This window comes from Pistacia vera, unplaced genomic scaffold (assembly GCF_008641045.1).
Source record: "Pistacia vera cultivar Batoury unplaced genomic scaffold, PisVer_v2 Contig603, whole genome shotgun sequence".
Classification (NCBI taxonomy): domain Eukaryota; kingdom Viridiplantae; phylum Streptophyta; class Magnoliopsida; order Sapindales; family Anacardiaceae; genus Pistacia; species Pistacia vera.
Window position 1 is genome coordinate 680392 of NW_022196450.1, and position 11218 is coordinate 691609.

Sequence of the window (11218 nt, forward strand, 5' to 3'; positions counted from 1 at the left end):
AAACTCTTTATTAAAGAGCATATCTATAAAAATATGAGTCTAACAGAGTTTTTCTCTTTTAAATATAAATTAAAAAATAAGTTTGATTAATAAACTACGAGTCTATATCTGAAGAGTTAAATTTCACTCTTTATCTTAATTTTAATTAATAAACTACAAGTTTGTATGCATTTTACTTTTTAATTCTCTTTCCCATTAAATTTCTTTCTTAAAAATAAAATATATCTTCATTAAATTTCAAAAGTCTATTGGATTTGAATAAAAATTTTGCTATTTATATTTAGAAATTAATGAAGATACTCTTTATTTATATGAAATGTGTTCTTTAAAATAAAAAGTACTATTGAAGATGCTTTAAAGAATTTATCCATAGAAAATTAGAAACAAGAGTCCAACAGACTCTTTATTCTTTAAATATAAATAAAAAAGTGAGTTTGATTCTTTACATTTAGAGAGTCAAATTTTATTCTTTATCCTAATTTTAAATAATAAATTATAAATTTTTATGAATTTTATTTATAATTTATCTCTCTTATTAAGTTTCTTTCTTGAAAAAACATATTCTCTCATAAAATTTAGATAATCTATTAGATTTGAATAAAAAAATTGTTCTTTACATTAAAAATTAATAAAGAAACTTTTTATTTACATGAAAGATACTCTCCAAAATAAAGAGCATCATTGAAGATACTTAAAGCACCTCTAATGGTACTCTTTATTTTGAAGAGTATCTTTCACATAAATAAAAAACATCTTCATTGATTTTTAAATATAATGAACAAAATTTTTATTCAAATCCAATGCTTTTTAAATTTTAGGAGAGAATATAAGTTTTTTCAAGAAAGAAGCTTAATAGGAGAGATAAATCATAAATAAAGTGTATAAAAACTTATAATTTATTATTTAAAATTAAGATAGAGAATGGAATTTTACTTTCTAAATGTAGAGAGTCAAACTCATTCTTTAATTTATATTTAAAGAATAAAGAGCCTGTTAGACTCTTATTTCTATTAATAAACTTTTTATAATAAAGAGTTTGGGTTATATAAAGAGTCTTTTGGAGATACTAGTAAAGCAACGAGTGTAACTAAACTTCGGCCTGAATCAGAAATGAATCAACGGTCCAGATCATTCTTCTCAGAAGCCTTAGGAAATATCAGACACACCAGATTATTTCTTTCTCTTACATTCAACTAAACACACGTGTAGATAGAAACCGAAGTGATAAAGCCAGCTTCAAAAGAATCGTGGTTTAACAGATAAAAATCTAGAGTTATGGCTTCAATCTCATGCACTGTAACTCACCTGCCCTTTACTTCAAAACCTTTGAATTCTCAATCTTCTTTCCCAAAATTCAGTTCCCGGTTTCTGGGTACCAAAAACAATCTCAAATGGTTTAGACCCCACAAAATGGGACCCTCCAATGGGTCCAGAGCTCAGTGCTGGTTTAAGTTTGGCAAGAATGGTGTTGATGCTGAAGGTGCTGGCGTTTATGGAAGCCAGTCACGTGATGACTTTGATAGAGATGATGTTGAGCAGGTTCAGTCTCTTTTATTAAACATGCATGTATATCTTTATCTGTAAATGTACTTACTCTTTTGGCTTGGTTTATGTTCTTATGTGTATTTTTGGATAAGGGTGTGTTGAAATCAAGATAGTTGTTGTAGGTAGTAATTATTTAATTTGATTTGAGAAAAAGAATAGGGGGTTTTGGAATGGTTTTACTTGTGTTGATCTAAATTTCTGGTAATCGTATTTATGGCTTGCTTTTATTGTTTTTTACTAGAAATCTGGTATTTGAACTACGGAGTTTATGTTCTAATGGCGATAGAAGTTGGATTTGGTTTGGAATTAAGGGATTGGTTTAAGTTATAAGTAAAGCTAATCCCTATTAGTATCCCAAATTTTTCATCCAAGTGACATTCCTACTGTCACTTGGATGAAAAATTTGGGACATACTTTGTGGTGTGTACATTAAGTTAAAAGTTTAGCACAATAACAGCTTATTGGAAACATACATAAAATGTGTAGAAGCCAGAGAAATGTAGCAGAACAGGTGTGAGCAAATCCGAGTAACTTGCCTGAATGAGCTTAGTTAGAATTCTTTTAACTCAAGATCATTTATTTGCTTTGCGGAACTTGCTTCAATTTTAGTACTTCTGGAAAATCTAATTCTTCAAAAAGACCTTGGTGTGAATTGAGAAATATGAACTACTTTCTTTGAGAGTGAAAACAGCGTCTTGTCGATTACTGAGGAAACTATTGTTGCCCTGCAGTACTTCAACTACATGGGGATGCTTGCAGTTGAGGGTACATATGATAAGATGGAGGCTCTCTTAAGCCAAAACATCCACCCGGTTGACATCTTATTGATGCTGGCTGCCTCAGAGGGCGACAAGCCGAAAATTGAAGAGCTAATGAGAGCTGGAGCTAACTACACTGTCAAGGATGCAGATGGACGGACTGCACTTGATAGAGCCGCCGGCGATGAAATCAAAGACTTCATCCTGGGTTTTTCAACTCAGAAGGCATGATCTTATTTATTCTTATCACTGTTGTTTCAATTTTGATTTTTAGATATCTTGTGATTCATAATGTAGTAGTATGCGAGTTTGACTTTGTAACATTATTGGTAATTCAATTAAATTAGTTTTTTTTTTTTTTTAAGTTACTTAATTATATTATTAATTCTTTTATATGATTAAATTATAGTCATGGCTATTTTCATGAGTCTTATTATACCAAGAGTGAAGTATGCTTGATCTAGCTATCCCTGTGCATGATATGAAATAAAAAATGAGAGAAATATTGAATTAAAAAAGAAAATGGAAAATGGAAAAACAGTAAGAGTGTTACAGGAAGAATAGTTTAAGGATGGATGAGTCTTATTTCTTGACAGAAGTTAATATGTCAATCATCATGAAACCCAACTTCTTTCTTGATAACTCAAATTCTGGATTTATATGCCATTCAACAACTTCAGAAGGGAAGCTTGAAGGAATTCTATCTGGATTTCCATGGTATTCAAGAATTATAGAAGTCAACCAAGTATAGAAGTGAACCAGGAGGAAGCAGAGGAAGCTGACAATTGAAAGTAAAATTAATTTCAGACATTTATGAAGAATCTAGTTTCCCATAAATAATATATAAGAAAGATGGATTCATGTGTATTAAATTTTCCTAATCCCCATCTGAAAACAAAAACTTGTACAAAAGATTTAGGTATCCTCCAATATCTTACATTGAATATAATAATTCTACAAAAATATCCTGACCCATATCCTGCATATCTTGAATTGCATATGATAATTCTATAAAAATTAATTTATTTGTTTCCAAATTAATAGCATCAAAACTCAAAAGGGTAATGCTAGTATGTCTATAGCTAAATCATGCCAAAGATATTTCATATCACACCAACAATATCACAAAATATGCATCTGTATATCTGTAAAAGAATTTGATGTCTTGGATGACAGAGGTAAATCTCATGTTATGTAGTAGTGTGTACAATTACTGTTGGACAGTCAAATTCTGTGACAAAACACAATACAAAATGATTTCAGGCTTTCAGCAACCCTTGAAAAAAAAAAAAAGGCATTCATTCATCATGTGTTGAGTTAAAATTCTGTACGTATGATAATGTAATATTTAGAATTCTTATTGAAAACCTCTTGTGAATGTCTTTCCAATTACTTAAAACTTTTTTTTTTTTTTTTAACATCTCTTTAATATTTATTATTAATGAATAGCCAAAGTCAAGTATGTGGATAATAAGAAATATGTAATAAGAATAATAATATGGGATGTGAGAAAATGGAAAATGTATATACAGTTTTTATTCATGCCTTCTACTGGTTATTGCATGTACCAATGTCTTACCCACTCTGAACAGTTGAATAGCAAATATATAATTATATATAGGTGGGATGATTGTGATGTAACTAGGAAGATTCTATCAAACCATTATACCTAAACTATTAACATATTTAAATAATAGAAAAAACTATAAAAAAAATTCCTACTAGAAAAACTATAGAAAATCCACCCAAACTTCATCCTGATCAGATCAAGATCAAAAACTGAACTGGGGTTGGGATAGATCACAAACTTGATCATGTTTCTATACATAAGCAGTAACAATTTGATCATCAAGATTCAGTTTCATTACGACTCAGTCTACAATTCTTTTGTATCTATATTACAAAAATATAAAAACAAAAGATTTGTGCACGTTATTATAAGAAATTCTCTAATATATTAACTATAGTTTTATTTGAGGCAGCATTCAGCTCTATTTTTATTTTATTGCCTTAATCTTTACAAATATTTTAGTATCCTCTAATAAGTCGATTTCATAAGTTGAAATAATATTTCATTGAAACTCAAGTACTCTACTCTTCTGCAAGCTAAATTTACGTATATACTGTCATGTGAACAAAATGTTATATTAAGTACTAGTTAAATCATGCAAGATGCAGGCTCTTATTATCAACCATCAAATGTGACAGAAAAAAAAAAAAAAAAAAACCCAGAACTCTTCTGTGAGGATTCAAGGTAGAAATAGAGAGTCCCATTGAAAATATGGTTGGATCGGACTATATTGTTACTGTAATCTGAAAATGACTAATCTCCATTATCGTATCAGAATTTTCCATTCAGTTATGTTTTCATGAATTACACAAAGTGAAATAAGATGATTAGTTCGATTACTGCTTAAAATAGAGCTGAACAAGCTTCTTCAAAGTGTCAAATACACTGGTAAATGGGTCAAATGCAATAGGGGATTTGAGTTCTAGATCAGGAAATTGGTTTGTCAAAGCCTGTTGCATTCCAGACATGGACATCATTGCAGCTAGCTTACTATTAGACATCACTTCACAATCCTGTGGAGTATCCTTTATTTTGCTCGGATCATATCCAAAATTCGCCAGGTAAGATTTGTACTTTTCGATGAATGCACGTCCAGGGACCGGTGTTCTTGAATATATCTGAAATGTCAATGCCAAAGAACATACTTTAAATTAGAGACCTGAAATGATAATGCTGAAGAACACACTTTATCTAATTGATTACAGGTGCAAAAGTATCGACTTTTGCTTGAAAATGAATCCTCATTGCTATCGACAATTAAAAAATATACTGTTGAATCATAGACTTCAAGTTAAGAAGTCTGCATAATGTTTAATTTACAAACCGGTGTTGGTTAATCTATGATTATCAGATGCCAATGTCTAGAGGTCAAAGTCACTTAGCTGTAACTGAGAGTAATATTATTTCTAATATATACGGCCCCTGATAACTAGCAAATTAGGTGTGTATTAGTTTGAAAGAAGTGACAAAAATTTTGACATTGTCTATTCAAATTGCTAATTACCTGAATAAAACTTCTGTCTTTTGCTCCGGAAACAAGAGAAAAATTGTCATAGTCAGTAGCAATCACATCGTAAGGCTCCTTAGGAATAAAAGGCAACGTAGGAAAACGAAGATAACATTTTTCTCTAATCATCTCTTGTTTCTCTAGGTCAGTCTCATTATTCTCCCGCTCATCCTCCGGAACGCATTGAACCTTTCCTCTTATTCCAGTAATGTATCCATCAGGGCCCCCATGAACACAAAACGTATCAACCTGGATAGAGGGTGCCTCCATATCAAATGTGTATACACCCTGCACATTGATATATGATTAGAATTCAGTTATTGAGGGTATAAACAAAAATAAGAAATGCCAACATAAGTTTAGTTCCGCAACAGGATCAATCACCTTTTACAACACATTAGACCAATTTGTATTTACAAAACAGTTCAAATGCTTGCCAAATGGAGTAGACCCCAGATTACATATCTTATAACGACCAGAAGCTTAGGATGGCTATAACGTTATAATTTATCTGAAATGCACTTGCTGAACCGGATAGTGGAAAAGTTCAGGCTAGAAGTACAATGTCATATGGAGGAGGAAGAAATTAGGTTCCATTTTTGTCAACACAGGAGTTTCCCCCACCTAGTTTTTACCTGAGTGCAGTGGCAGTCTTCTTGACCTTGCCCAGCAAATCCACGTTTGAGCGAAGCAACTTCAAACCACCTTCCGGAGTATCTGACGGGGTCAAAATTCTTTGCTGTCATACCTCTCATCATCATAAGCTTCCCATTCCTTCCATCTGACCCTTGATCAATTGGAAGAGTTGGCGCGTTATCTGCTGCACTTGCAAGCTGGCATATATTGTGGGAATGAGATATAGCTGCTGCACCAACCTTCCAAGGAAAATGAGATCAATTGTTAGTAACGTCTCATGCCTGTGACTTTGTTGTACAAACCAATTTTCAGGCTATTAGAAAGAAAAGAAATGAATTTTAATCTCGGCAGGATCATGAACCAAAAAAATGAAGAACCGAAAACCCAAACATCTGTTCAACAAACTTCTCAGCTTTAGTGCAAGGATAACTCATTGACAAGAAAAATTTCTTTAGTAGTTTGGGTAATGATGGATGGTTTTTAGACTCTTAACAATATAAGCTCAATGAAAGTATCCCCAGTGAATAATCAGAGAACGACCCCATTGTTCATCTTCTTTGCAAAAAGCAACCAAGTTCCATCTCAGTAAAAGCTTGTATTAAGAAGTGATAAACTCACCGCTAAAAGCCTATCGCAATAGAGTTAATAAAACAAACTAACCTGATTCGTTTGAGAAAGAACAATTATGGAGGCAGCAATTCCAGATAATACTTGCTTTACTTGGCTTGTCAGCATGTGGTTGTCAAAAGAGCATTTTACCATTGTTTTCCCAGAAATTCCCCTACAGAAGCAGGTCAAAAAAATAATTAACTCTTCTATTTTGACATTCCAAATAGGCAAACAAGAAGCAATGGTGGTCGGACTCTTTCCTAGAACTAAAATATTATGGAAAAACACAACCTTTGAACATATATAGACCATAATTTACCAATTATACATAAAAAAATACTCATGATTAATAACTAATAGCCATTCCTTTCCACAATAATTAAGAAGCATCTAAACAAGCATGAATTTTGAGATTTAGCCCACACAACAACCAAAGACAACCTTGTCTGTATCCCACATTCAGTGATCATCAAAACCCATAACCAGAAGACAAACCAATGGTTACCCATTATCAAAAATTCTTTCTCCCATTATAAAGTTCTCACAGACCAAACAAACGTAAGAGAAACCAAGAGTATAAACAAGAATTGAATGAAAAAAAAACATGTAAATAAGGAAATGAGAAGTGAGGTGGGGTGTTGGTACCTGGAGATGGGGACTGGAGGAGAAGAAGAAGCACTGCATTGAAGGAGAGTAGCAGGTGATATTTGATGTAAAACATTTACCATTTTGTGTACAGTTCTTGATCTTTCTCTTCAATGTGTTCGTACTTTAACCCTCTCTTTTTTGACTTTAAAGTTGGTTCAATCGTTCTTGATTGAAGCTTTATTAGTAGTAACAGCGAGTGAAACAGTTGAATTCAGTTTATTACCGTTATGCTCCTTCACAAATATGCTAGAAATATCATCCAGCGACGTCGTGTTGCATATACAGTTAAAACCGTTAAATGGGTAGAATAACCGACATCACTTTTATATAAGAAAAATAATAAAATAAAAAATCATAAAATTAAGTCTTAGAAATTCCTGTTTCTTTAAACAACAAATTTAACAATTATTATTTTTTTCAAAAATATTCTGAAACACAGTTTATATTTTATGGCCTGTAATCTGTATTGATGCTATAGAGTGACTGAAAACTAGAAATCTAAAAGGCAAACTTTTGGCTAAATAAAATTTCTCTTTCAACTCCTTTAATCTCATATGTACAATCAAACGTAATTTCCTCCCTCGTCTATGACTTCTAAATTGTGAAAGTGATAACCAGACAAAACTTTAGGAGATGCAGATAAGATGGGATGAAGAAGTTCTCTTTTTTCTGCACCTCCAGAAAATAAAAAGGGTTAAAAGATAATGATACAAGACATTTTTTCAGTTGAAAGAATTGCTGGTTTGCTCTAGTCCATTATCAGAAGAGGCTATCTTTGAGGTTTCCACCTGTGAGTAGATTGTAAAATTTATCTTCTGGTTCATCACTTTTCTTCTCCATTTCCTTGATATTAAGATCCAATGAATTTGATGTTGAAGGTGCAGGTTTTTTGACTGACACAGACACAAATGCCACTTTCTTCGTGCTAGACTTGACTTTCGATGGATTTGAGCTTGGAGAAGAGCTTGAGGCGGCAAGCAAATCACCTTCCTGGGTGAATTCATGGCCAGGGGTTTCAGATGTGCCTGAATCATCTCCTATTTTCGAAGTACCATCAACCTGCTTCCCATCGTCACTCAGGCTTGCTAGCAAATTGATTTTGTTCTCATCAATATTAGTTGTTGGACGTTCTGCAGCAGCATGGTCTTTATCTGCCTTCTGAGAATCAGGTTCATCATCTACAGACAGTAAACAATATTGAACCACACAGGACAATTCAGTGTAAAAAAATAAAATAAATAAAATAAAAAACCCAAAAATTGGACGTGCTTCTAAAATGCAAAAAGTTGAGAGCAAAATACATTCTTACCCCCAAGAAAAGCCTCAAGACTTTGGTACCGTACAGCAGGATCTCCTGCAGGGATTTTGCTTCCAGAATCCTCTTCCTGACTGTTAACATCACCCATATGTGACTTCTCAAGTAATATGAATTTGTCTGTACTCCAGACACATTCTAGAGTAATATATTCCTTATCAGCTGGATAAAACTCCCTATATGCCTGTGACAATGTAAAGGGAAAAGAAGTAAGGATCTACAAATAAGCGATAGGCATAAGAGGAAAGGTTTTGACTAAAACGACTTGCAAAATTTTAAGAGAGCAGACAGACCTCAATCCCTTCCTGGGTTATTTTTACTGAGTGCTTCTTTTGGGATAGAGATGATACCATGTTGAATACTAAAACAACATCCAGTAGAATCTGGAAGACAAAACAACCACTGGATAATTTTTGCAAAACATAGACTGCAAAAGCATTAACTTGGAAGCTATACCCAACACTAAAACCAACAGCATCCGATACTATGAATATGGTAAAAAAAGTACCAATATTTTAGGGAAGAGCAGGATTATACTATTAAGTTACCCAACGAGATTGAAGATAGTCTAGCATTTTCTCTCAAATGGATACCAGTTGATATTATACACATTTACGTGAAAATCCATATCCATTCATTCTCATGTAACATCTCATATGACAAAACTAACTTGTACTTGGCTTGACACTGTCTGACAAATTGAAATCTAACCAAGTTTGGGAAAATGAATTGAGACTTACTTGTTGAACCAAGACACGAAGGCGTGCAAGCAAAGCCAAAATTGTCAGAGAAAACGACATAAAAAATGAACGAGCCAGCAAAATAGATACCTCACTGTAGAATAGTCAAGGATGAGAAAAGAAATATAATGTGAATTCTCCTATACATACATGATCAAGTTAACAAACTACATGTAGGAATCGAACCACTCATATGGGCATAGCTTTTTCAGCATATCTACCTCTTCAGAAGAAAATAGTGGACCTAATAAAAAATGAACTTCCAAAAGCAAGTAAAACCGGAGGGGAAACTCATGCTTCTTATATATATCTTGAGGAAACAATATATGGTGGCAAACTGGCCAGGTGCACAAAGCCACATCAAGATATTACAACGAAAATAACCACCAAGAAGTGAATAACGAGAAAAATTTAAGAGATACTAAAAGAAATATGGCAACTAAGTGAAGAACAAAGACTAACGAGTACATGAACTAGAAAAATGCATCAGTCCTTGAAATATCAATAATGTAATCACATGCTAAAAATCTCAAATAAAGGATACATAGCTGCCTTCAACATTGGCTCAACCATCTGCGACAAAAAAAAAAAAAAAGGCATATATGATTATATTAAAATGAAATGGTAAATCATGATAGACCATCCAAGCAGTTTCATACTATATAATTAAGGTTCGTACATGTGTACAGATATACACCATCTTTAGATTGACAAAAATCAGAACATATGACCTTATTTCCAGAAATCATATTTAAGTTTCTAGATTTTATACATGCTGAATAAGCATAGAGTGGAAAGCCTATAATAGAGATAGACAATAATTAGAATTGCAGAATCTAACAAAGATCACGTTAGAGCATAGGCAAAGAGATATTAAAGATTTACTTTTATAAAAACATGCCTAAACAATTAAACACGTACAATGATTAACTAAAATTATGCTAGACAAGAGTAATATCCTTTGACAAGAAAGGAAAATAATATGATAAGAAGAGGAAGGGGAAGGGGAAGGGGAATCCACACCTTTGACAATAAACGTGCAGCTCCTAAAAGTCTCTCCATAAAATTATATTTTCCACCATCACATTTTCTTCTCTTCAAACTGAGACATATAAATAAATAAAAGTAAACTCCTAAAGATAATATCTACCCGAACCAAAGCATAAAACAAATCTCATAAAAAACAGCTAAGGACAAAATTATGAACAAGATAGTTTATGCCATTAAATTTTCAGTGAAGATCAGCAAGCCAATAAACTACTGCACAGTAGCATTCTTTACCTTTTGCAATATAACAGGTGCATCCCTTAGGTTTCATGTAATTAGAAGCAGATTAATGGTTTGGGAATACAAGCACTTAGTCCCCACCGTTAACTTTCTTCAATCAATATGAATCATCAAGACAGTAATATACAAACATAATTGGCACAAGCATAAATTTCATCCATCAACAGACGCTTTTCCATTAATATTAGTGGAATGATCATTAAATGATGGACTCAGCACCTGTTTCAACAGACTTACCATCTACTTGTGATTTCATCAAATGTCAGGTGTCCCTGTTATTGACCTTTCCATATGATCACTATATATGCTTCAAATTCTTGAATTTTATAGATTTTCATAAAAGGTTTGTTTACTCTTAAAAAAGCCACCGAAATATAATGTATTTAAAGAAAAAGAAAAAAAGAAAAACCTTTCTAAAAGATGCACTTTTTGCTTAGGTCTCTTCCCAGTGATAACTTGAAAGCAAGAACTTAATAACTCCTCCAACTTAGCTGATTGCAAAAGCCTCAAATCCCTCCTCACCTAACATCCATTGTTCTTTTCTATTAAACAACAACGTATATGACTAAAGCTTATTCTCTGTTTGGCGGCTGAGAAAATCAA

General features: G+C 32.7%; 3 protein-coding genes across 3 annotated transcripts; 1 reads left to right on the forward strand and 2 right to left on the reverse strand.

The window, feature by feature from the left end:
* The first annotated feature begins 1233 nt into the window (after positions 1 to 1233).
* On the forward strand, positions 1234 to 2644 carry LOC116110504 (protein LHCP TRANSLOCATION DEFECT). Its single transcript, XM_031396714.1, has 2 exons — positions 1234 to 1539; positions 2277 to 2644. The coding sequence occupies exons 1-2, from the start codon at positions 1276 to 1278 to the stop codon at positions 2532 to 2534; spliced, it is 522 nt and encodes a 173-aa protein (XP_031252574.1). The 5' UTR covers positions 1234 to 1275; the 3' UTR covers positions 2535 to 2644.
* Positions 2645 to 4700: 2056 nt separating this feature from the next.
* LOC116110502 (chloroplastic lipocalin) lies at positions 4701 to 7433 on the reverse strand. The gene is made up of 5 exons (XM_031396713.1): positions 7271 to 7433; positions 6677 to 6797; positions 6016 to 6255; positions 5378 to 5668; positions 4701 to 4991 (listed from the first exon to the last, which is right to left on the reverse strand). The coding sequence occupies exons 1-5, from the start codon at positions 7351 to 7353 to the stop codon at positions 4710 to 4712; spliced, it is 1017 nt and encodes a 338-aa protein (XP_031252573.1). The 5' UTR covers positions 7354 to 7433; the 3' UTR covers positions 4701 to 4709.
* A 360-nt stretch (positions 7434 to 7793) lies between these two features.
* LOC116110496 lies at positions 7794 to 11165 on the reverse strand. The gene is made up of 7 exons (XM_031396709.1): positions 11025 to 11165; positions 10352 to 10430; positions 9873 to 9901; positions 9329 to 9422; positions 8882 to 8971; positions 8583 to 8772; positions 7794 to 8451 (listed from the first exon to the last, which is right to left on the reverse strand). The coding sequence occupies exons 2-7, from the start codon at positions 10388 to 10390 to the stop codon at positions 8033 to 8035; spliced, it is 861 nt and encodes a 286-aa protein (XP_031252569.1). The 5' UTR covers positions 10391 to 10430; positions 11025 to 11165; the 3' UTR covers positions 7794 to 8032.
* Between the last annotated feature and the right edge of the window lie 53 nt (positions 11166 to 11218).